General features: G+C 35.8%; 1 protein-coding gene across 2 annotated transcripts; it reads left to right on the top strand.

Annotated features, from left to right (window-relative positions):
* Positions 1 to 420: 420 nt before the first annotated feature.
* On the top strand, positions 421 to 25,665 carry IntS3 (integrator complex subunit 3). Of its 2 annotated transcripts, XM_070212589.1 has the most exons (12): positions 422 to 566; positions 626 to 715; positions 776 to 1,386; positions 21,566 to 22,199; positions 22,270 to 22,459; positions 22,523 to 22,731; positions 22,784 to 23,593; positions 23,649 to 23,806; positions 24,865 to 25,009; positions 25,061 to 25,186; positions 25,239 to 25,427; positions 25,478 to 25,665. In XM_070212589.1, the coding sequence occupies exons 2-12, from the start codon at positions 629 to 631 to the stop codon at positions 25,547 to 25,549; spliced, it is 3,231 nt and encodes a 1,076-aa protein (XP_070068690.1). In that variant the 5' UTR covers positions 422 to 566; positions 626 to 628; the 3' UTR covers positions 25,550 to 25,665. The 2 variants fall into 2 exon arrangements, with proteins under 2 accessions (XP_070068691.1, XP_070068690.1); XM_070212590.1 differs by lacking the exons at positions 24,865 to 25,009; positions 25,239 to 25,427; positions 25,478 to 25,665 and having other exon boundaries at positions 421 to 715.
* Positions 25,666 to 26,966: the final 1,301 nt, after the last annotated feature.

The following is a 26,966-nucleotide window of genomic DNA, read 5'->3' as shown; positions in this document are numbered from 1 at the left end:
GGCAGTGTGCATAGGCGTTGTTTAAAAATTGGAGGAAATTGCGGCAAATCATATCGCCATGCCAACAGCAAATTCAAAGCTTCCGACCTGGGTGCTTAACCTTGTGAAAGATTTTAAATTGCGCCAATTGATTTGTTTGCTGTTTGTCAACAAACCCAGCTGCTTGAAAACTGAAAACTTTGGTCGCACTAAAAAGAATTATATTTTTCGACTAGTAAAACTCTTACTCTACTTGCGGATACACAGAACAGCTTATTGGAAACGCATCCACCAATGGAAACACCGAAGCGTTCCTTAACCAGCGACCGATTAAAGGTAAAACCGATAAAAATACCAAAAATAAAGAATAGTGGAGATCGTGTTTAACTTTCAAAAACTTTAACCAGTTATGTTAAATGTGGTCAGTGGAATTACAATACTATATCATCTCATTTAGTTCTGAACTAACCAAGAGCATATTTCGGAAATCAAAACAGAAATTGATGATTAACATACATAAATTTTACAATTTTATAAAAGTACATACATCTTACTTTATGTAATTGGTGGTCGTTATAAAAATTAGGGTAATATAAAGTCGCGATTTCTGAGACACAAGTTAAAGTTATAAATAAACATCTACCAGCAAATGGAGCAGCAGCAACAGAAAAGTTCTGCTCACGTCTCAAAGCTGTTTGTGTGTACGGCCGTCGATATAAAAGATGATATTGAAGAGGTGTGATCAATACAAAAATGATTTTAATCATCCTTTAACATATGGCCTCCTTTTTTTTAGAAATTCGAGCGTTCTTTTCTCAATTTGCAGATGCAAATTGTCGGACTTAGTGATAAGGAAATGCACGATATATTGTCGCAAATCGTGTGCAAGGACAAGCAGCACGAAGAGATTTCAATTGGTTTTCTCTACATAATGCTTACCGATCCTGCTATGGCTCCCAAAACTTATCGCGACGTGACTCTCGTATCTAGGGATGGAATGAATGTGATAGTCGCGAACCTCACTTTGCTAGTCGCTGAGAAATATACTAAACTGACGGAGATAGCGCGAAGACAATTAATTTGGGTGTTACGGGAATTCGTTAAGCACCAGGTTCTCAGTGTCGAAAACGTTATATGGAACTGTCTTCGACAGGCTGGCGGAGGAGATGCGTCCCACAGAAATCTTTTCCTCATCGAGAGTCTTTTGGATATATTTATAGAGTTCAGAACGTGGTTGGAAAGCAACCCATTCCTCGTTCAGTCTACAGTTTACAGCTACGTACGCCTTATAGAAGACCACGCCAACCCAGCCTTGATGCCCCTCCGCCAAAAAGAAGTGAAGTTTACGATATCCTTAATTCGAGAAAGGTTCCATGATATTATACCTCTAGGAAGGGATTTTGTACGGTAATTGCTTAATTTAATCATATTTATGTATTACCTATGTAATTACTTTTCATAACTTTCTACAAAAATAGCAACTTTAAAATTTCTTATAAAGGGGTTAGGCCTAACAAAATTAGCAAGCGATTTTTAAATCAGTAATAAGGAATGGTGGATAACTTAAAAACAAGGCTGTGTTCAATGAAATATTATTGCCACCCCCATCATCTTTAAATTCGGTTTGTTGTGATTTTTTTATCCGATTAAATTATTCATATTTATTGTTTAATATTTTCTTAAAAATTGGATCGATATATTACAAAAGCATTAGGTTACTTATAAAATAAGATAAAATTTTAAACCTTATAATTTTAAAATATCTAAACAAAAATAAGCACGACAAAACTATTTATACCCGTTAATAGTAAAGTAGGGTAATACTATATATTAGCGGACTCACCCCCGAAATTCGCGAAAAAATTATCCTCGATGGACCGCGATTTCTTAAGAATTTACGTGCAAAAAGAACTTGGCGGTCGGCCATGGTTCTCTTGGAATTAAAATTTAAAGTTCCCGGTTTTGCAATAAAAACAAGTATGTTTTTCTAACGTTTGCTATAAAAATCATATATGAATATATTGTACACTTTTCCGTTTTTGTCAAAATAAGTCTAATTTAAAATTCCAAAAATCTGCAAATTTGGTATTAAAAGGGAACTAGTCCCCACAACCGCGTAAAAATGATCCTCGATGCACAGCGATTTCCTAAGAACTCTCATAACCATGGATGACCACATTTGTATTTTTATTATGATAATCGGAAGAAATCTCGAGTATTATATATTTCAACCTTTCTTTAAGTCTTTTTCACCCAAAAGCAAACGTCTAGTTAGAATTTGTTTTTCTCAGCGACACAAGAATCCTTATTCGGCAACAACTACTTGTTTAATACTGCAGAAGAAAAACTGCGCCACAGGCGAAAAAATTTACGAAAAAATCGCGCGATATTTTCTTATTTTTCTTTCGCCTGCGGCGCAGTTTTTCTACTACTTTCTTTTTTAAATGCACAAAAATAGTGGGGGTCCTTGGATGGCTATGATCGTTCCTGGCCGTCACTAAAATCTCGATACAGCATTGTGATAAGAATCATATGTCTTTTATAGCCCACGCTTCACTCATAACATGATTATTTTTCATACGTTTTTTTCAGTAGACAAAAAATACAATTAAAAAAATGTGACAAAATTCTACACTTTTTTTTTATAGGAACTCATTTAAGCAATTAAATAATTTTATAGGAACTCATTTAAACAATTAATTAATTTTATAGGAACTAATTTAAACGTAATTACTTTGATTGAAAATATGAGAAAAGCACCAAATTTTTTAGACCCTTTGTAGTCCAAATGCATTCAGACAAATTCTGGTTGCTTTATATTAGTTGTATAACTAGTTGTTTTTCAGGCTAGTTCGCATTTTTCCTGCAGGGTACTAAAGTAATAGTTAAATGTATTTTCCCTGAGGGCGTTATGACACTTTCCTGTGTGTGATAAGGCCCTCAAAAAAAGTGACAAAGCGCCCGCGGGCGTTATGACACCGGGCGTTATGACATGCACCCGATTTTTATAGCAAACGTTAGAACTTTGAAATTCAATTACAAGAGAATTTTCGCACGTAATTCTTAAGAAATCGCCGTCCATCGAAGATAATTTTTTTTGCGAATTTCAGGGGTGAGTTCGCTAATATATAGTATTACCATATTCTTAAACAGGAATTGTAGTAATTATATCCCTTACTCGTGGAATAAAAGGGTATATCGTGTTCGTGCAAAATTATGTAACAGCTAGAAGGAAGCATATCCGACGCTAGATCGACTCGGCTAGTGATCCTGATCAAGAATACATATACTTTATGGGGTCGAAAACGCTTCCTTCTAGCTGTTACATACTATTGCACGACTACAATATACCCTTTTACTCTACGAGTAACGGGTATAAAAACCTGGCGCCGACATATTTACAGATTTCGTAAAACTTAAAATGTAGAATTTTAAAGTCTGACCATTCATTGAAAAGTTATGAGCAAATAATGGAATTCAAGCAGGGAGCATGGGAGCAGGGAGATGGATGCATGGTCCGATTTGAAAAATCTCTTTTACATTTCGATAGGTATAAATATACACAACAAAATTGCATTTATACTTCTCGGAAATCTTCAACGGTGTGGGCGCCAGACACATGAGAAAATCGTTAGTGGGCGGCTGTGGCGTTCGGCTGAAATAAACTTGCGCTGCGTAGGAAGCCCAAGAATATGTGTGGAAAATGTCAACTTTCAAGCTTTTGTAGTTTCCGAGATCTCAGCGTTCATCCGGGCGGACAGACAGACAGAGGGACAGACAGACATGGCTATATCGACTCGGCTAGTGACCCTGATCAAGAATATATATGCTTTATGGGGTCGGAAACGCTTCCTTTTAGCTGTTACATACTTTAGCACGAGTACAATATACCCTTTTACTATCGTCTAATATATCGGTGGCAAAGCGATTGCTGGAACACTATTAAAAAAAGGCGTTTTGCGGTGACCACTGTCTCCAAACCACTGTCTTTTTTTTTTTTAATTTTTTTTTTAAAGAATTTTTTTTTGTCTTTCCAAAGTCAAAAATGCGTTTTTTACCTAAAAAATTCGAATTTGAGCTTAAAAAAAAATACTTAATGTTAAAAAATAAAAAAAAAGAGCGGGTTTTTTTTATGCAGAAAAATATGCGACAAATTTGAAAACGATCGCTTGTCTTCGACCACGGACTTTCAAAACGTGGTTTTGAGAAAAACGCACGTAAAGATGCACTTACCAGCGGCTAATATACCGGTGGCAAAGCGATTGCTGGAACACTATTAAGGGGTTATATACAGTTGTAACGCTCAAAAAAATGAAATTATGAAATTTTTTTTACACCTTTAAAAATATTTATTATTTTATTATTATTATTATTTTTATTATTCTGGGTACTTATTAAAATTTTTTCATAAAAAAATATTAAATAATAAAAATGTTATGGCCGAATTCCAAGATCGTCTTTTTTCGATGGTGACTTGCGGTGGACATCATATCCCAAGAACGGTTCATCTCAAATCAAAAATTCAAAAAAATTTCGTTAGTATATTGTATTGCTTAGTCCCTGGACAAAGGATTTGTAAAAATTTTGATTAAAAAAAAATGGCGATGGTTTTAACAAAAAATGTACTTTTTCAATTTATAAGATTTTGGATTTTATGCTCTAAAAAAGGAAGTTTTCAAAAAATGGAAAATCTTTCGTCCAAGGACTAGCTATTATTATAATAAATAAGTGGTCAAAATTTGGTGTCGATCGGATTAATAGTTTTTTAGTAATCGTGTCAACCGCAAAGGTAATTTCGAAAAAACGAGATTCTGAGATAATCGCGTTTAAATAAATAGCTACAACTTCGGTTCTAATGCTCCGATCGCACAGTGTAAGATTTTGCCAATCTAGGGGGACTTAAATGAGTAGGAGTCGTATTTTTAAAGATATCGGCTTCAAATTTGTAGTGAATATTTTAGTAAGCCCAAAGATTATGTTGAACATAAACAAGAAAGGAAGCTAGCTTCGGCCAGCCGAAGCTTATATACCCTTGCAGATCATTCCTATTAATTAACAAATCGCAAAAATGTTCAATTTTCTAATATTTCTCATTAATTTTCCGATCGTTCCTATGGCAGCTATATGATATAGACGTCCGATTTTTATCAAATTAAAATTGAAATTCGGAAATATTTAAAAAGAGTCATATCCTAGAGTAGAAGATAATACAATAAAAACCAAGGAAGCTAGAATTTATTTCCTATTACTTTTCCATTAATTTTCCGATCGTTCCTATGGCAGCTATATGATATAGTAGTCCTATTTTTTAAATATTTAATTCGAAATTCAGAAATATTTAAAAAATAACATCCCCAAAAGTAGAAGGTAATATTTCAAAATACACCGAAGCTAGAATTTTTTAAAGTTTTTTTTTTTCCCTATCCTTCCTATGGGAGCTATAAGATATAGTTGTCCGATCCGGTCGGCTCCGACATATATACTACCTGCAATAGAAAGAAGACTTTTGCGAAAGTTTCGTCCCGATAGCTCAAAAACTGAGAGACTAGTTTGCGTAGAAACAGACAGACGGACGGACAGACGGACATGGCTAGATCGACTCGTCTTGTGATGCTGATCAAGAATATATATACTTTATGGGGTCGGAAACGTCTCCTTCACTGCGTTGCAAACTTCTGACTGAAATCATAATACCCTCTGCAAGGGTATAAAAAAGGGGTGTTTTGTTTTGTGCCTGTTTTCGTAATAGTTGAACACTTCTAAAACTGCTGCTTAAAGCTCATCGACCTCAAAAATAGTTCAACTTTTGCTAAAAGTCCCGCTAGATTGGCCAAATCCTACACTGTGGATCGTTCTGAATTTTGTTAAGAGTATTCTCAACAGTATATACACTACTGGTCAAAATAATAAGTACACATGTTACATCCTCACTTGCTAAGAGATATCTATATAGTTATTGAGGCCAGACTTCCCAAACCTTTTTTATTTTGAATGGTTATTCTGTCCTGCAATATTTAAATAAACAATGGATACAGTAAAACCTGTGTATTCCATGTTATCCATACATTTCTGCGAAAGGTCGGTTTTGGGGTGGTCAAAATGATAATTTTTTAAAATAATAAATCTAGAATGGGGCAACGGTTAGTATTTTATAAGTTAGGATCATGTTTATAAGAAGTCTGGGCCAATTGGACGATTCAAAAAGTTTCCAAGCCTGGATTTGGTTACTTCAAAGTCATTATCCATGTTAAAATCTGACTTGCAGCTTAAAAGGAACTTTAACACTTAAGTATGGATTGTGATTTCCTTAATTTTCTTTAAAAATAGTACTCTTAATAAGTAAAATCGATTTGGAAAAAAATTAGTACTTATACCGTAAAAAATGAGGTAAATTCTTGTCAAAAGCCAAAGTTACATGCGGTTTTAATTAACAAAAATAGTTAAATTCTAAATTCTTAATTTTTTTATCTTTTATTTGATAGTAGATAAAACGACTAAAAAAATGAGATGTGTTTCATAAAGATCGCTTAACAACTTATTAAATGGCTATTGACGAAACTGATCTATCGTTAAAAACGAATTTCATACAAACTTGTATGGATTGTATAGATATCTCGCGTTGTGCGATTCATGTAGAACGGTTTAAGCAGTGCTCACTCACTTGTTCAGTTGCTCACTTGAACACTTGCTCACTCAAATGTGGGAGTGGGGAGTGCGAGGAAGACGGATATATAACTTTTTTTTGATTGCGTATAACTTTTTAATGAATGGTCCGATTTCGTTTTCGTTTTTCGTTTCCCCTCCGGCACGTTTGAGCTTCGGAACTTTAATTATAACAGCATGCATTCGAAGTATAGTTTAACGAACTAAAAAAACCACAGACAATGGCCGAGCGGTCTTGATCAGGGTCACTAGCCGAGTCGATATAGCCATGTCCGTCTGTCCGTATGAACTCTGAGATCTCGGAAACTATAAAAGCTAGAAGATTGACATTCTGCATGCAGATTCTAGGAGTTCCTACGCAGCGCAAGTTTGTTTCAAAAAGGTGCCACGCCCCCTCTAACGCCCACAATCGTTTATATACGATTTTAAATATTTCAATATTTCGGAAAAGTAAAAATGCAGTTTTATTGTGCTTATCAATACCTATCGAAATGTAGAAAAAATTTTTTAAATTGGACCATTCGTTGTTACGGCGGATCAAAGTTTTTATCTCCATCTCCTTCGCACTCCCTTTAGCTGAGTAACGGGTATCTGATAGTCGGGCCACCCGACTATAGCGTTCTCAGCATTACAACTCAGCATACGTTTTTCAAAATGTATGTTGAATTTTTTCTAGTCTGTCTACATTTTGCATTACAATTTTGGGAAAGTATAGTGAATTCGTAATGGAGACCCGAATGTGACTCGGCCCTAGCATACTTTTCCCATTACTAGTAATGGGAATTGTGTCCCGACCACATTACAAGGCGGCCATGCCTATGGCAAAGTAATCCATGTTGTAATCCATTGTTTCCCTATTACTGGAGGAGAATTAATGCATTCGTAATCCATTTTGTAATGGCAATTTTCGCCGCTGGGCTTGCTCACTCGCTCACACTTGTTCAGTTGTTTACTTGCTCACTAACTCCGTTCAGTTCAACTCTGTTCTCATTTATAAGTCCACAAGTTCGTAGCACGATCATGATTTTTTTTACTAGCTCTTTTTTCCACTGCAGGGAACAGTTGTTCAATGGGTTTTCTGCTTCGCTCTCTAATTTTGTTTTCTTCCCCGGTTCACTTTAATAGTGGCAACCTTGCTTACCCATAATTGTGTGGCAACTCGAAATTTTAGCTTCCCAACGTTTGCAAAAATATGTCGCTGAAAAGGAAAATAAGTTCCCTTTGGGATCATTTTGAGGATGTCGGAGAGCAAAAAGTAAAGTGCACAATATGCAAAGCCACGCTGTCGTCTGGATCTATGAGCAATCTTGGCCGACACTTAAAGGCAAAACATCCTAGCTACAGTGCTCCCGTCGAACGCCAAAGTACGCTCACTTCAAGTGACTCTGGTGGTTTTGCAGCAGAATCGCAGGCTAAAATCATGGATTGCAACCAACGACCCCTACCGGCTCGTAAATGTGAGCAGCTCGATCGACAGTTAGTTCGAATGGTGACGAAAGGACACCATGCCCTAAGAATAGTGGAGGAGCCCGAATTCAAGAAATTTATTGAGGATGTGTCCCATTGCCCTGGATACAAGATGCCGACTAGAAAGACTCTGTTCAACGTACTTATGACAAATGCACATGCTGACTTGAAGTTGGTGCAGGATGTACCAACTAGATGGAACTCCACGTATAAAATGTTTGAGCGTCTCGTATTATTAAAAGAGGCTGTTCTTGTTGCAGTGTCAGTACTTCGACCAGATTTGGTCGTAGCCCACGAGGACTGGCAAATAATTGAGGATGTATTACCGGTGCTCAAACCATTATATCAAATAACCCTAAAAATATCTTCCGAAAGAAATGTAACTCTATCAAGGGTCATAATTCTTAGCAACCTTTTACATAGGGGAGTGTAGGGTAAGGTGACGAACGATTCGACTTTTGAATGTAACTTTTCCAAAAATCAATATTTTTCAAAAGTGTAAAAGCAAAAAGTTGCTTATATCTATTGAGCATATTTCTGTAAAAGTACGACTCGAAATTCCAACGGAGCTAAGTCCTACAGCGTTTAAAGTGAACCATTCTTTTTTGTGCACTTTTAAAAATTGTAGGGTACGGTGACGAACGATTCGTTTTTATACCCGTTACTCGTAGAGTAAAAGGGTATATTAGATTCGTGTAAAAGTGTGTAACAGGTAGAAGGAAGCGTTTCCGACCCTATAAACTATATATATTCTTGATCAGGATCACTAGCCGAGTCGATCTAGCCATGTCCGTCTGTCCGTCTGTCTGTCTGTATGAACGCTGAGATCTCGGAAACTACAAAAGCTAGAAGGTTGAGATTTTCCACGCATATTCTTGGGCTTCCTACGCAGCGCAAGTTTATTTCAGCCGAGTGACACGCCCCCTCTAACGCCCACAATCGCCCACTAACGATTCTAAAATGTGTCTGGCGCCCACACCTTTAAAGATTTCCGAGAAGTATAAATGCAATTTTGTTGTGCATATTTTATATTTTATCATCCTCCTAATTTACCTCGATGTACATCAAATTTTGGTCTGCACGAGCCCTTTCGCGTTCTATGTAATAACTATAACGTTCTTTATCATTTAATTTGCACATCAACATCTATCCCGGTATTAAAAACTAACACTTAAACTCATTTGCTTCACTCCTAACTGCATGTTTTTTTCATTATTTGTCCCGTCTTTATTGGTTTTATGTATTCTTTCTCGCGAACTCGCATTTTTGCCCAAATTTACAAAAGGGCCCCGCGCGTAACAAGCACGTGCTTGGTGTCATTGGGCCACTTGTTTGTACTTCTCGTAGTGCATCAACGTCCATCATATATATATATATTTATACCTATCGAAATGTAGAAGATATTTTTCAAATCGGACCATTCATTAAAAAGTTATACGCAATCAAAATTTCTATATCTGTCTCCCTCGCACTCCCTTTAGCTGAGTTACGATTATTTGTCGGGACACCAACCCGAGTACAGCGTTTGCATTCCCTTTAGCTGAGTGACGGGTATTAGATAGTCGGGACACGAACCCGACTATAGCGTTCTCTCTTGTTTAACGTAACTTCCCCAAAAATCAATATTTTTTAAAAGTGTAATAGCAGAAAGTTGCTTACATCTACTGAGCATATTTCTGTAAAAGTACGACTCGAAATTCCAACGGAGCCAAATTCTTCAGCGTTTGGCGTGAACCATCCTTTCCAACTGACACCTCAACTAAAATCAATACACAACTACAATAAAACTGCAGCATTTAATGTTATCTGGTAATATTATAGTTCTTTACACAAAATCAACGATAACAAATAAAATTCTTGAATAAAAAAAAATTGTCACCATACCCGACAAAAGGTTCGTCACGATACCCTACAAGGTACACTTGGAGTAAAAAGGGTGTCACTCTCAAACGGCGCAAACAAAAAAAAACGCCAAGTACCGAAAACTGTTGATAAAGATATAATTTATACGTGCATACATTTATCTGATTTTATTTTCCACTCATCTTCGCTCTGGCACTGCTGAAACACAAATAAATTGAATAGGTTTTCTAGTTTGCGCACCACCTTTTTAGAAAAAATTACCTCATAAACAAATTACGGGACTTCTTATTAATATTACAGTAAATACATTGTCGACACGATAAGAGGAGACGACTACATTTATTTGGAATTTTTGTCGTGACGTCATATGTGAGATTCGACGAGTTCGTCAATCTTTCGTTGCATGGTTGTCGAGGAATTGCAAAGCGAAATGGGCAATAGATTTAAGGACTTGGAAGAAAATGAACTTTATGCGGAAAGTACAATTCTGGATCCTCGCTTTAAAGGACGTTTTTTCAGCTGTAGAGTCAATAAAGGCAGAAGTTTCGATGCGAATGTCGAATCCGAAAATAATGAGAACCTTATGGATAAGGAAACAGGTTCAAATGACTTTTGGGAGGAGTATGACAACCTTTTTAAAGATAAAATACCGACCAACAAGGAAGCCGCCATTAAAGAAGTAACAAAATATCTTGAAGAGGAATGCCTGAACAGAAAAGAGGATCCCTTGATCTGGTGGGAGTCAAAGGAAGATGTTTATTCTTGATTATATTGCTTAGCATTACAAAGATTGTGTTTGCTAGCAACATCTGTTCCTTGTGAAAGGCTTTTTTCAGCAGCACGCGAAATTTTTACAAAACGACGATCTTTTTTAAATCCAAACAAAGTGGAAAGTCTAATGTTCCTTCACAATAACATGTAACGGTAAGATTTTTTAATTGTTGTTTCTTTTAGTCAATCTACAAAAAATATGGTTTCAGGTTCAACATCATTTGCAGACTAGTGTGAAACCCCTGCAGGAAAAATGCGAACTAGTCTGAAAAACAACTAGTTATACAAATAATATAAAGCAACCAGAATTTGTCTGAATGCATTTGGACTACAAAGGGTCTAAAAAATTTGTGTTAGTCGAAAAAATGAATAATACAAAACTAGTGAAAAGGCAACTTGTCTCGGACTGGTACCTTTCTGCCAAAAAAACCTTACAAATATTTAATTGGTAGAACAAATACATGTTAAAGTCCAGTTTAAAGACAACTGGAATTTAACTATATGCAATTGAAACACATATGATCCAAAAATATAGCCTAGGGTGTAAATGTCTTGGGAAATTTAACACAAAACCAATTAAACTGAATAGGTTCTCGGTTCAATCCCCAGTCTTTGTACATTTTTTTTTTTTTTTATTTGCTTTGTGATGATTTAGTAATACCCGTTACTCGTAGAGTAAAAGGGTATATTGTATTCGTGCAAAAGTATGTAACAGCTAGAAGGAAGAGTTTCCGACCCCATAAAGTGTATATATTCTTGATCAGGGTCACTAGCCGAGTCGATCTAGCCATGTCCATCTGTCCGTCTGTCTGTCCGTATGTAGATCTCGGAAACTACAAAAGCTAGAAGGTTAAGTTTTTCCACACATATTCTTGGGCCTCCTACGCAGCGCAAGCAGCCGAGTGCCACGCCCCCTCTAACGCCCACAATCGCCCACTAACGATTTTAAAATGTGTCCTGCGCCCACATCTTTAAAGATTTCCGAGAAGTATAAATGCAATTTTGTTGTGTATATTTATAAATATCGAAATGTAGAAGACATTTTTTAAATCGGACCATTCACTCCCTTTAGCTAAGGTTCGAATATTAGATAGTCGGGACGCCAACCCGAGCACAGCGTTCGCACTCCCTTTAGCTGAGTGACGGGTATTAGATAGTCGGCAGCGTTCTCTCTTGATTTATTTTAAACTTAGTTTAATCTGTCCGAGGCAATATATATGTGAAAAATCACTGTTTTTGATTTATGTCACACTAAAATTCATAAACCTTGTTAGGGCATTACAAAATGTGATGCGTGTATGGCTCAATCAGTTAGTGTGTCTACAAATCCAAAGGTCCCGGGTTCAAGTCCTAGAGAGGACGACTTGCCTCAAAAAAAGTAAGTTTGTTTTAATTCCATTTAATTATCATTTACTGTATTTGATAACATAATAATTATCAGAAATTGGATACTAAATTAGGAGAGCGTCAAGTTAGGCATCGTCAAGTACTAGTGAAATCCAATCACTTGATGGTTTAGAGATTAATTTTTAGTTTTTTCGTGAAAATATTTTTTTTAGTGTAGTTTAACAGTAAATTGGTTAACAGTCACTAGTGCAAAACTAGTAGCAAATGGACTAGTTGTTTCCGACGACAAGCATATGAAAAATGGACCACTTCGTTACAAGGAAATGGTCATAACATGAACTAGTTAACCTTCTTGACCCAACTAGTATTTTAATGGTCCAAAACTGATTCCGTTTCCTGCAGGGACGCAAAGCAATTAATCAACAAACAGTAATGGAAACTACTTATGAATTACATTATTTTTTTTGTAAAGTTTTAGTGCCTTTATATGAAAGAAAAAGTGCCTTGTTTTCGAAATAAAATATGATCTCAAAAAGTTCACCTGAATTTTTTTTCTAGTGACACTAACTTAAATTTTGACTAACTTACTGTATTTATTTAAAAAAGTAAAAAATTAGTAAGGGGCTGTCCATATATTACGTAATCACAATTTCGGCGATTTTTGCCCCCCCCCCCCATGTAATCAATTCTTCATACAAAAAAAAAAAATTTGCACTAGAGTAATCATTTGGGGGCCCCCCCCCCCCCTAGATGATTACGTAATATATGGACAGCCCCTAAGTGAGTGAGGAGCCAAGTTAGTGAGTTAATTTATTCACTTAAAAGTGAGCAACTGATCTTGTTCACTAAGGTGAGTGTTTACCCAACACTAGTAACGGGTATCTGATAGTCAGGGCACCCGACTATAGCGTTCTCTCTTGTTAAATCACATTTTACACAAATATCTGAAAATTTTGTTGTGTTTATTTATACCCAGAGCATGTAAAAAACAGTTGACTATTTCAAGCTGTCTCAAAAATAACTCTCACTTTGGGACCCTTTGAGCAAATAGTCATATAGAAACTGTTTATTTCCTTTCAAAGGGTTTTCGGTCTTTGCTCAACCAGTAACCGATTTTTTTTGTTTCAAAACGGTTTCGGTTGATCAAAGACCGTTTGAACTGAACGGAGAACAAAAACGGTCTTTTGACTTTATATACCTATGTGTTTAAACACAGAAGATGTTTTATACTCCAAAAATGTTGTTTGTTTTTTCCAAATATTTTTAACCTAATTACATGTTTTAAATTTAATTTTTATAAATAATTCCATTTTTATACCCTTGTAGAGGGTATTATAATTTCAGTCAGATGTTTGCAACGCAGTGAAGGAGACGTTTCCGACCACAAAAAGTATATATATTCTTGATCAGCATCACTAGACGAGTCGATCTAGCCATGTCCGTCTTTCCGTCTGTCCGTCTGTCCGTTTCTATGCGAACTAGTCTCCCAGTTTTAAAGATATCGCGATGAACCTTTCCCGAAAGTCTTCTTTCTATTGCAGGTAGTACATATGTCGGAGCGAGCCGAATCGGACCACAATATCTTAAGGCTCCCATAGGAATATTAAAATATATATAAAAAAATGCATTGTTACTTTGTAGGAAGTAGGCGTTAATTCTTGACTCTTTAAAAACAAAATTCAAAAATAGAAACGTTAAATCTGGAATCCCTGGAACAGCACCGAGTGAGCATTACTTTATCTGCAAGGCTATATAAGTTTCGGCTGGCCGAAGGTAGCTTCCTTTCTTGTTATTTATAAAAATCTTAAACAAAGAGTATTTTGGATTTTATTGTGTCTTAAGCTTGAACGCAAAGTACAGAACTTTAGCAGACCAATATTTCCAGTTAAATTTTTACCTAATGTAAAATATGAAAAACCGCGAGTTCTTCAGAAGATTATGGAAAATGAAGATGATTTACTCGGATAATACTATCTCTTAGACGCTTTGTCAAACAAAAGAAAAAACCGCGAGTTCCTCAGAAGATGATGGTCATTATGTGTATTTACTCTTATAACATTATCACTTAAAGGCTATATCTTACAAGACTTAAATCCGCAAATTCTTCAGGAGATGATGGCCATTGTATATCTTTACTCGTATAACAGCATCACCAATGGCGTTTCATCATAAAACTTGAAAACAGCGTAGTCTTTAGAAACCGCGAGTTCTTCAGAAGATGATGGCCTTTGTATGTCTTTACTCTTATAACAGCATCACCAATGGCGCTTTATCATAAAACTTGAAAACAGCGTATTCTTTAGAAGATAATGGTAACAGTAATTGTAATGCACCTGGTGCTAATAATTTACCATATATGTATTTTCAAATATATGTTCTATATATTACCTTAAATTTTTAAAGGTGTAAGGCAAAGACCGTTTTTACTGAGCATTTTAAAGTTTTGTTCATCTAATAACAGTTTTTTTTGGACCGTTTCATACAAACGGTCCCAAAAATCGGTTTTTTGAAGGACCGAAAAAATGTATTTTCAGTCCAGAACGGTCAACCGAAAACCGAAACAAACTGAAATGAAGGGTTTCGCTCAGACCGAAACCAAATTTTTAAATTTTTTTTCGGTTTCGTTCAGACCGAGACAGCAAACGAAAAAACGATCAACTGTTTTTTACATGCTCTGTTTATACCTATCGAAATGTAGAAGAACATTTTCAAATTTGACCATTCGTTAAAAAGTTATGAGCAAATAATTGAGTTAAAGCATGCATTGAGTTTGCTGTAAATTAATATGATTACTTTAAAACCTCTGTGTAAACAAAATTTTTAGAAGATCCTTCAGGAGCGGGAATAATAAGGCTACTGGCAGAGCTAACTCTAGAGTATGTGACATAAAATTATCCGATGCTAGATCGACTCGGCTAGTGATCCTGATCAAAAATACATATACTTTATGGGGTCAAAAACGCTTCCTTCTCCCTGTTACATACTTTTGCACGAATACAATATACCCTTTTACTCTACGAGTAACGGGTGTAATGATAAAAAAAAGGCACTTCTAATGTCGCAAGCAAAAATTCCATTTTGAGGTCTTCCCATTTTAAGCTCTAAATCAGCGGTCGGCAGCGTCCTATTAAGTGAGCATAGGAAATTGATCTGCTCATCCTACACTTACACACACTTATAAGCTGCCCCGTACAATTTACTTACGCAAATATAAAAGAAAATGTAGTTGTATGAGTTTGCCGAGCGCTGCTCTAAGTGCATTGCGATTCTAAATTTCGCTAAATGGGAAAAAGAAACATTAACGCGATACATCGAATAAAAAGGCAAAATATGTCCATCACTATAGTAGAAGGTAAAATGCTGTTATCGACTAATCGAAAACTATCTGACGCTATTTTTTATGTCGGTATATTGCTGTATTTTTAAATGTTTAGCACCTATTTCAAATACTTCAAATTTTTCTCGAAAACCTTATTGTTTACGAAGAAAATGATTAATACTCAAAAGATCCGTTTTATAAATATCTTCTGCTTTTGATTTGATTTTCCTTTAAAAAAAGAACATTTTTCGATTTATACCGTTATTTTTCAAGATCCCGGTATTTGCTCCAACTTTGACTATTTTTCCCGTAATTATCACCCAAAAACACGTCTATTTGGAAAGTTTGAACAAAACTGGGCGTAGGATACAATTGAATATTGTTGTTGTTGGATACAATTGTTTACAAATTATGAACAAAGCAAAACTTTTATTTTTTTTTTTAACTTACAAACGACATTTACGATGTTCTTTAAAACCCTCTTCTATCACTGCGGACGGCAGTGCACGTAGTGACGAAGCGCACCAGGAGAGTGTGCGAAGGCGACTACTATATATACACCAAGAAATAAAAATCTGCCATGATGTTCCGATCATAATGAGTGATACACCTATCGAAAGGTATCGCAAAAACTAACAGGATTGCATACCAAGACTTTAAGAAAATCATTTGGCTTGGAAGAGAGAGCGGTGAAAATGAAAAAGTGAAAAAATGCCCCCTCAATATGTTTTAATTGTATTCCTATTTAAAATACCCGTCGAATGAGGGGTCATACACGGTGAGTTCCAAAGTAAACAGTACATAAAAAAAAGACAGAACAAATAGTTTTTTCGGCAAAATCAATTTATTTTATTCAAAACAGTCTCCTTCTGCCTAAATACAGCGTTTTGGACGGTACAAAAGCATGTCAAAAGAGTGTTTTAGTTCGTTGACCGGTATGGCCGCCAGTGTGCCGGTGCAAGCCTTTTGAATGGCCTCTACGCTAACGCTTTCCTTTCATCGGCAAATGCATTTTCCGAAAATGTAGAAGTCGCACGGTGCCATATTAGGTGAATACGGGGAGTGGTTGATGGTTAAAATGTGATTTTTGGACAAAAAGTCGGACACAAGCCTGAGCAATTTTTGGACGTGTCAATTTGTGCGGAACAAACCGTGCGCACACCTTTTGTAAGCCCAAATGTTCGGTCAAAATGCGATAAATCGATGTTTTGGAGATGTTCAATTCTATTTCCATGAATTTCAGTGATTATTTCGGCTTATTTTCTATGAATTCACGCACAGTTTCGATGGAATTTTCGGTGATCACGGATTTTGGTTTTGGTTGTTTATCTTCATTTATGTCCTCACGACCACTTTGAAAACGTTGAAACCACTCGTGCACTCTGCTACGGGATAGGCACCGATGACAAAAACATACTGACACTTAAAACGCAATAACCTCACTTCCAAAAGATGAAATGTCATGAAATTTTTACTGGAAGTCGATAAACGATAGCAGATTCTAACGCACCAGTTGACATATAAATGGGGCCACTAGAGGGCGCTAGATTAAATAAAAAGTCCTGTTTACTTTGGAAGTCACCTTGTATGACAAAATCCGACGCTCTGTTCAAAAGTTATACCGAAAACAAAATTTACTTCTTCCCAAAATGAAAATTTAATTCTGTTTGTCAGTTTGTCAGTCTGTCGACGCTGCCGACCACTGGTTTAAAGTTCCCGCTACTTTAGCGGGAAAAAAGCTACAAATAGCTCAATCTCGTAAGTTCGTAACTTCTGAACTACTAAAGCTACAGACATGTGCAATCCCTTGCTTAAATGGTATTTTGAAATTCGTATACGTCTTTTAACTTAATTCGTTTAAATAAAATAGTTTAAAAATTGTGACTGAAAAATTTAAATTTAAATGTATATATTAGCTCCTATGAGAGCAAAAGTAAGCAAGCAAAAACTTCTGATATCAAATAAAAACGCCTCTTAACGAGGTAAAAAACTAGTGAGGATCGCATCTTCAACATACAAAAGTTCTGATATCAACATTTGTGAAGAACAAATTATTACACTCGTCATTAAATACACTTTCTAAAATTTTCTAATTCGGTACGCTGCAATTGAAAATGCCTGTAAAGGGACTTTCTAAAAATAGAACACAAAGTGTGAGTTACGTCAAAACAAAGTTGCATATCAAAGTGGTCTAACTTTCACAAAAGAGGGCCAAATTAGATTATTTAAAATGATCCTTAAAGTTTGAGGTCTTTATTTTAATAAGTATTTTTTGTGAAATTAATCTGCTTGATTTGTTATTTGTTGTGTATTTTTGTTTGTTAATCCTTTATTTATGTATTATGTGAACGTCATTTTCATGTTTAAATTGACTTTTAGATATGTTACCCCCCGATCCCCCCTTTAGGAGTGTTATCAGTGTATTTGTCAATGTTTGAAGGTAATAAAAACGTTAAGTCTAGCTGCTAATATTTGCTAATTTGTGTGTATTCATTAATAAACTTATGCTGTCTTACTGTTTTCAGGGTCAAATTTGCGACGCAGTCTGCTCTTCTTCCTTTGCTTTTGTGATGTTTCTTTTGTGTTCGTTAGTTGTGTTTGTAGCAGAGACCGTAAATAATCATTATTTGAGATTTTTGTTTTAAAAGGCCTACTGAGGTTTTTACATCTTTTAATCAACAATTTAACTGCACTTTATAGACATAAACAAATAACAGTTAATTTGCTTTCTAGATTTGTTGAAATGCATATACTTTGTGGACAAGAGTAAAAAGAACGTTATTTTTGACGTTAAAAACAAAATATCACAGTAGTTTTTGTTAAATAAAAATCTCAAATAATGATTATTTACGGTCCCTGGTTTGTAGACAATTTTGGATATTATTTTTTTCGCTCATTTTTATGTTTTCATCACTACGGACGGCAGTCCATGTAGTGACGAAGCGCACCAGGAGAGTGTGCGAAGGCGACTACTATTATATAGCCGCAAAATTGAAAATCTGCTGTGATGTTTTAGTTGTATTCCTTTTGAAAATACCCGTCGAATGAGGGGTCATTCAAAAGTTATAGCCAAAATAAGATTTTCTTCTTCTTCCCAAAATGAAAACTTAATTCTGTTTGTCAGTTTGTCAGTTTGTCCAAAACATGTTTCTTAAGTTTTGAAAATTTAATATGACGTTCATCACATCGATATAAAAAACTTTTGTTCTACCACTTTTGGAAAAACTCGCTAGTTTAGCGGGAAAACAGCTATAGATAGCTAAAATTCGGAATTCTGTAACTTCTATACTACTAAAGCTACAGACTTGTGCTGCATCTCGTTTAAAAGGTATTTTTAAATGCATATGCCCTCTATATGCAATTTGTGTAAATGTAATAGTTAAAAAGATATGAACAAAAGAAATTTTTTTTTAACTTTCTTTTTAGCTTTTTTTTAATTTTCTCAAAAACGGCTCTAACGATTTTCTTGAAACCTTTAAACTGTATAGCCCTTGAGATTCCCTAAATTTTGGTGTATAACACATTAGGGCTAGTACTCAACCCAACAAAAAGTCGTCCAAAACAAAAACTTCATATGAAACAAAATTTTTTGACGTTGTTTTTCATATGAAGTTTTTTGTTTTGGACGACTTTTTGTTGGGTTGAGTACTAAGCCTTACTGTAAAAAGTCACGTTTAAAAGTTATTTTTATACGAAAATAGCCACTTTTGCCAGCTCAAACAACTAAAGCTTCCTGAGTATTGAATTTTGTGTGAGGGTATCCGAACTGTATTTTAGGGTCGTGGAATCAGTAAATTTGCACTTAAGAGTTCCATATAGGAATCTTTTGTTCTACGACTTTTGGAAAAAGCCGCTACTTTAGCGGGAAAAAAGCTAAAAATGGCTAAATTTCGTTAGTTTGTAAATTCTACACTACTAAAGGTACAGACATGTGCCATACCTCGTTTAAAAGGTATTTTGAAATACTTAAACGCCTTTTTAACTTAATTTGTTTAAATACAATGGCTTACAAATTATGATTGACAAATTTAAATGTATATATTAGCTCCTATGAGAGCAAATGTAAACAAACAAAAACTTCTGATATCAAATAAAAATACCTCTTAACGAGGTAAAAAACTAGTGACGACCGCACCTTCAACATACAAAAGTTCTGATATCAACATTTGTGACGAAAAATTATTACACTCGTCATTAAATAGACTTTCTAATATTTTTTCATTCGGCACGCTGCAATAGAAAATGCCTGTGAAGGGAAAAAGGCTGGAATAGTTTGATAGGGCGGGCCGAATGAGAAAATATTAGAAAGTCTATTTAATGACGAGTGTAATAATTTTTCGTCACAAATGTTGATATCAGAACTTTTGTATGTTGAAGGTGCGGTCGTCACTAGTTTTTTACCTCGTTAAGAGGTATTTTTATTTGATTTTCTATAGGCGCTTCTTGTAACTGCGAATTTTCACACATGTATGTACATCTTTGTTTTTTTTTTTTCTACATTTCATTTATTAGAATATATTTGTAAATTTTTGTTTTTTGTACTGAAATTAAAATCTGAATGATTTTGTTTTTGTTTTTTATGATTTAAATACATTGAAAGAACTAGAGAACCCCAATTGTTTATATTTCGAAAAGCTTGTGGAGAGGAGTTACACTTTCACAAATTTCTACTGAAGATAATTTAAATATACATATCTTGGATGCTAATAATGAAATTTTAGCACTGTAACTTCACTGGAAGTATCTTTGCGCACCATCGCCATATAAGCCATACTAAGGTGCTATGTGAGCTATAGGATAGAGTCTGCCGATGTAGCCAATTTTTTTACTCCATATTCTCAATATTTTTTTAGATTTTTGAGGAAAATTTCATAACGATATCTCAACGGGAAATATTTATGGCCGCGGCTCCATACAAGCCCAACCAGTGTGCATTTTACCCTCCTGTTACATATCTTCCGATGAATAGAATATACCCCTTTACAAGTATATTACGAGTATACTCCTGCGATTAACGGCTTAAATAATGATTTATGGTTTATGGGTGTGAAGCTTGTATGAAGGATATATTTACTAAAACATTTTTGTTGTATTTCGATATGGATAAATATTATAAATGACACAGTCCTAAGGTTGCTACAACTTTTTGTATTTATGCATACCTCTTGTAAACTAATAAGCGCGTTTTTAAAAGTTTGTACAATGAAAACACCTTATTTTATTAACTCAATATGTGCTTGGTGGTTCTACATACAAGCACAAATTTAAATATTTCTAAAATTCCGTACAAAACGGCTGCAATCGCACTTTGAGTAATATTTTTAAGCGAAATAATATCGCTCAGAAATAATGATTATTATGTGATTATAATGATTATGATTAATGATTAATGATTGATGATTATAATGATTATTTTTCGCTTACAAATAATCATTAAAGGGTAATTTGTATTTTTATACCCGTTACTCGTAGAGTAAAAGGGTATACTAGATTCGTGCAAAAGTATGTAACAGCTAGAAGGAAGCGTTTCCGACCCCATAAAGTATATATATTCTTGATCAGGGTCACTAGCCGAGTCGATCTAGCCATGTCCGTCTGTCCGTCTGTCTGTCTGTCTGTCTGTCTGTCTGTCCGTCTGTCCGTCTGTATGAACGCTGAGATCTCAGAAACTACAAAAGCTAGAAGGTTGAGATTTCCCACACATATTCTTTGGCTTCCTACGCAGCGCAAGTTTATTTTAGCCGAGCGCCACGCCCCCTCTAACGCCCACAATCGCCCACTAACGATTTTAAAATGGGTCCTGCGCCCACATCTTTAAAGATTTCCGAGAAGTATAAATGCAATTTTGTTGTGTATATTTATACCTATCGAAATGTAGAAGACATTTTTCAAATCGGACCATTCATTAAAAAGTTATACGCAATCAAAAATTATATATCTATCTCCCTCGCACTCCCTTTAGCTGAGTTACGATTATTAGTCGGGACACCAACCCGACACAGCGTTCGCACTCCCTTTAGCTGAGTGACGGGTATTAGATAGTCGGGACAACAACCCGACTATAGCGTTCTCTCTTGTTTCACTTATAATGATTACGGTCCCTGATAAATAAATAATACCATTTTTTTTTATCTATTTATCTATGATTTAAAACAGGCTCCTACAGAACGTAGCCCGCATTCCGGAATTTGAACAGCTATGGCGTGATATACTTTACAATCCAAAAAGTTTACATCCAACCTTTAACGGTATTTGGCACTTACTCCAAATTCGGACCAGTCGAAGGTTCCTGCAATGCCGTTTACTACCAGAGATGGAGCGAAAAATAAGCTTTCTAGCATCGTCAGTGAAGTTTGGAAATCAGAAGAGATATCAAGATTGGTTCCAGGACAAATATTTCGCTACACCGGAGTCCCACAGCTTGCGCTCAGATCTAATTCGTTTTATCATAAACGTTATTCATCCGACTAATGATATGTTATGTTCAGATATTATACCGCGATGGGCAATCATAGGCTGGCTCATCTCTTCCTGCACAAATCCAATTGCGTCGGCCAATGCCAAGCTGTCTTTGTTTTACGATTGGTTATTTTTCGATCCTGCCAAAGATAATATTATGAACATAGAGCCTGGAATTCTTGTTATGTACCATTCTATTAGAAATCATCCTTTTGTTAGTAGCACGTTGTTAGATTTCCTATGTCGAATAACAAAAAACTTTTATGTAAAACATGAAGATAAAATTCGAATGGGTGTTTACAATTCTTTGAAACTAATTCTTGAAAAGCAGGTAATTAAATACAAAAAATTTATAATAATATTATAATATATAGTAATAATTTATTTTTTTTTATACCAAGGTGATACCAAATATTCAACCCCTTTTTGAGTCATCAAAACTTGACAGAGAACTGCGCAATTTAATACGTGAAAACTTCAGAGAGTTTTTATCACCAGCTACTACTCTCAGTCAACCGCTGTACCCTTCAGTCCATTCAATTTTGGCTCACAATGTCAAAAAAGAAATTGATCAGCGAATTTTACATGGTGGTTAGTATTGGTAGTTCTAAAAATATATAACTAAAAATAATCGTTTATAATATTCAATGACAGAAAACGTTGATCTTCATGGAACTGGCATCAGCACTAGCCATAATAGTGTAACAGTCTTTTCATTAGTAGATGAAGATAATAAATTAGCACTCATACCAACAGATAAAGAAATTGAAAGTGTTTTTAGCGACGAAGCTGCTGAAAATTTGGGAAAACTTTATAAAATTGAGGAGAATACGGATGACGATGACGACTTGCCTTTATCAAAGGTTAATATTCATTAAATTTCCCTAAGAGTTTATTTATAATTCCTTTTTTTAGGTAAGACTAAAAGAAAAACCGAAGGTTGAACTTGCCGAGGCAATAGCTGAATCATTTGACTCATTTGTTACAAAGCGGAACTCGTATACGTGGGAGGCATTTTTAAATGATTTTCGGCCGTTACCAGCCTCTGCCTTCGAAGAGTTTCAGCTTAATTATGTGATATCAAATACAGTTTTAATTTTACGTGAGACTTTACCACAACAGAACATGTTTTCGGAGAGTAAAACCGAAGAGAAGTATTTGGCGAAGAGTATTAGTTATCCCTTGTATGGTTTGTTTCGGTTTCTTTATGAAAATGATGAAAAAAGCAAAAAGCCATTTCAAACTTTATTGTCTGAGTTATGTGAAAGCATACCTGAAATTGGATACTTGCTTCTGTACTTTATGAAAGTTTACTGTAAGCTTCAAACGCGTAAAAATTCTCAGCAATCATATCAGTTCAAAACAACTATTTATCGACAAATTTGCGATGCGGTAGATGATAAGGTGGGCAACTGCCTGGTGCGAGACCTCGATCTGCTTGAGAAGGAAAGCACAACCATTTACTTGTGGCTTCTTCCTGACATATATAGAGAGTTCAAGTCGATAGCCATCAATAACATAGATCTTTTACGGATAACACTGCGCTGCATAGATGCAAAAAATGTGCGTGACATAATTTATTCAGTTGCACAAGGAAAACTTACTATATTTAAACAAGATGGACTCATTGATTGTATAAGAGAAAGTCTTGAATTTGAGACTTACGAACAGTTTTGCCTATGGCAAATTGTTCAAGCTCACGATGTGCCCTTAAAAAGTATTCAGGTATGAAAAAGAAATTATTTAGATTTTTGACAATCTTACTAGGTTTTCTTTTTAGGACCTTTTGCCAGAATTGGAAGCTGGAAATCATCCCGAAGCATTGAGCCACTTTCTGTTACTGTTTAAAAATGAAGAACCAACAAATGAAATAATTAGGTTGATGCTCAGCAGGGAAATTAAGTCAAGAGGAGATCCATTCGTAACCTCTGCTTTAAGGTAAAGTTTTCATATTTATTTATTTATGTTCAGCTGCACATTTATTTTAAAAAATTTAAAATGATTGGGGTAATACTTTATTTATTTTGTTAGAAGTTGTTAGAAGACGTCCCCGACTCTAAAAATTATTTATAATCAGCATTACGAGACTAGTCAATACAGCCATGTGCGTCTTTCCAGCTAATTCAATAGTTTGCGAGCTCAATTTAAAATCTATCTGAATCTTTTACATTTGACATAAAATATGTTTATGTTTTTGAAGATATTTCGGGCAGCTACCGAGCATTTCCGATAGGCATTCTAGTGAAATCCATTTACGAAAATCTGTAAAATGTAATCGCAACAAGAGGGAGCGCTACAGTCGGGTAGGTGTCCCGACTATCTAAAACCCGTCAATCAGCTAAAGGGAGTGCGAGGGAGATGGATATATAAATTTTTAATTGCGCGTAACTTTTAAATGAATGGTCCGATTTGATAAAATGTCTTCTACATTTATAAATATACACAACAAAATGGAATTTATACTTCTCGAAAAATCTCATTTAAAAATCGTTAGTGGGCGATTGAGGGCGATTGTTTTCCTTGTTTGTTTTTGTGTTGCAAAAAAAATTGTCGGGTGCCCAAAAACCTTAATTTGATGCTTTTAAATGTACATTTTTATCGTTCTACATTTGGTTCAGTATACAAGATTAATCAAAACTTGTTATTTTTTTGTTATGTTGTTATTGGGCCATACAAGTTATACTTTTAATGCATACCTTGATCAGGGCATCCTATATAAATAAGAGATTTATAAACAATAGGCTGAATAAGTCCAAAATGTTATAAAATTTACATATATTTTGTTATTTATTCCATTATAGCTATTATAATAGAAAGTTTATATATTTTTATTATTACTTTTTTTAACATTTAAGTTCTTAAAATCTCCTCCTCGGCTTGCCGAAGTTGTACTTCGCCCTCGTTTATTTGTTTATAATTTAAATTAATAAATAATACTACTACAGTTTTTCACATTGCAAATTATAAATTTCTAAACGAATCCACTAAATCAACAGATTTTGGTGCCAGCGGTATGAAGAAAAGCTCTCTGAAATCATTGCGTCTCTGCTTACATCAAAATATCCAAATTCATCTCCTAACAAAAGAAAACGACCCTCTAAGGGGACTTCCGTCTCGAGTAGTAATCCATCTGCTGATCAAGTGCGTTTTCTAGGCTTATTTAAAAAAAAATTACAAATATCTTTTTAATAGGTTTTAAACCATCTAGAGCATTATAGAAGAAGTTGCAGGCATGGTACCGGCACCGGACTTTATGTTCATGATATGATGCAAAGGGCACTGCAATCGGCGTATTCACACAGTAATGATGGCACAAAGGTAGGTAAAAAGATCAAACAATTTAAATATTTAGCTAATATTGTATCCACAGAAACAGTATAGCGATTTGTTTGCGCTGGCAGCGGAAGACGATACAACAGCCGTTGGCCGACGTGGAGGAAGTGGCCGTGGTCGTAAACAACCAGTCAGTAAGAAGGATTCTAATAATCATAGCACTACAAGTAAAAAAAATGCGGAAATTGTTAAAACATTATATTCCACTGATGAAAATTCTAGCGAGGTTGGTATCATCTCATAGCATTGCCAATTAAGTAAATAATATACTTTTAGGAGGATTGGTCCAAACCTAAACTGACGCAAGCGGCTAAGAGAAGAAAAAAGGCTATAAATGAATCTGACTGACAGTTGGAATTTCAATCTCTTATAAGTTGTTGTGACGAAGAGAAACAAACGGAAACGAATCACGAGTTTTTTTAAATAACATTTTTTTTAAAGATTAAATAAAAAAGTAAAACCAATTATAAGTTCTTGTATATTACACCTTAATCGTTATATTTTTAGTTTTATAACCAAATTAAAAGGTTCGTGCATTACAATCAAAACAAGAGAGAATGCTGTAGTCGGGTGCCCGGTCCAACCTTCCCGAAATATCAGTGCAATATCACTGAATCCCCCAGGTGGGGAGATGTCGGTCAGGGGATCCGGGGCACAACATTCTGGCGCCAGCTTAGGAGTTGTGCCAAACGATAGTGGAGGCACATGGGCAAACAAAGGCTTGGTGAGTTTTCATACGCCGTTGTCCAGTCTACCGGACTGGGCCAACATGGGTGCTGACCCTTTTAAAAAAAAGCAATGTGATGGGAGAGAATCGCTAGAAAAAAGTGCGGTGGCAAGCAGTCTGGCACCCCCCCAGCAGCAGAAAAAAGCACCAAAAAACCTACTGACGAAGAGCAGGGGGTGTGCTAAAACAGCTGTCTGGCCTGGGATCGAAGGTCAGGAAGCTGATGAAAATAATGGACGGAAAGCGCTACATCACAAACCCCATTAGAGATATTGTCGACGAAATCGACTACATCCAGAGTGAAGTCCTGTCGGCTGTGCTGTGCATAATCGAAGAACAGGAAAAGGCTAAGGAGACAGTCATTAAAACCTGCGAAGAAGTGCTCGCAGGCGGTAATATTAAGCGACCCAGGGGCCAAGAAGAAAAACGCTAGCTGTACCAGCAAAAAATGCGATGGGCAAGGCACCGGCAAGCGATGCCAGCCAAAGTGGAAAAAAGGGGAAATGATGCGATAGTGATCGCAACCACGTCGGGGCGCTGACTGAGACAATGCTGGTCGAGGAAAAGGTCACACACGAGACCACCGAGAAAACGGACATTCTATGTGCGGCTAAATCACAGTTCGATGTGGAGCTGCCAGAATCCGCGGTGGTGAGTCTAAGGGCGGCATACGGTAGCACGCAAACCGCTACACTTAGACGCCGTTATAGGGAGACGGCTCATGGAGAAGGGTAAAATTAGGCTGGGTTGGTCTTCGTGCAGAGTCCGCCCAAAGATAACACCTAAAAGGTGTTTTAGATGTAAGGAGTTTGGTCAAATAGCAGGGAATTGCAGGATCTAGGAGGACTGCTCAAAATGTTGCTACAACTGCGGCGCAAAGGAGCACCGAGCCAGAGGCTGCAAGGCAAAGGCCTGCTACGTGCTCTCCAAACGCAAGAAGGGAAGAATTGCGACCACCCAACAATGAGTGGGAAATGCCCGTACTTCATGAGGGCTATGCAAGGGATTAGGGGTAAATGAAGTTTCTTTAGATAAACC

This window comes from Drosophila takahashii, chromosome 2R (assembly GCF_030179915.1).
Source record: "Drosophila takahashii strain IR98-3 E-12201 chromosome 2R, DtakHiC1v2, whole genome shotgun sequence".
Lineage (NCBI taxonomy): Eukaryota > Metazoa > Arthropoda > Insecta > Diptera > Drosophilidae > Drosophila > Drosophila takahashii.
Note: the sequence above shows the minus strand (reverse complement) of the source record. Positions and strands in the feature narration are given on the sequence as shown.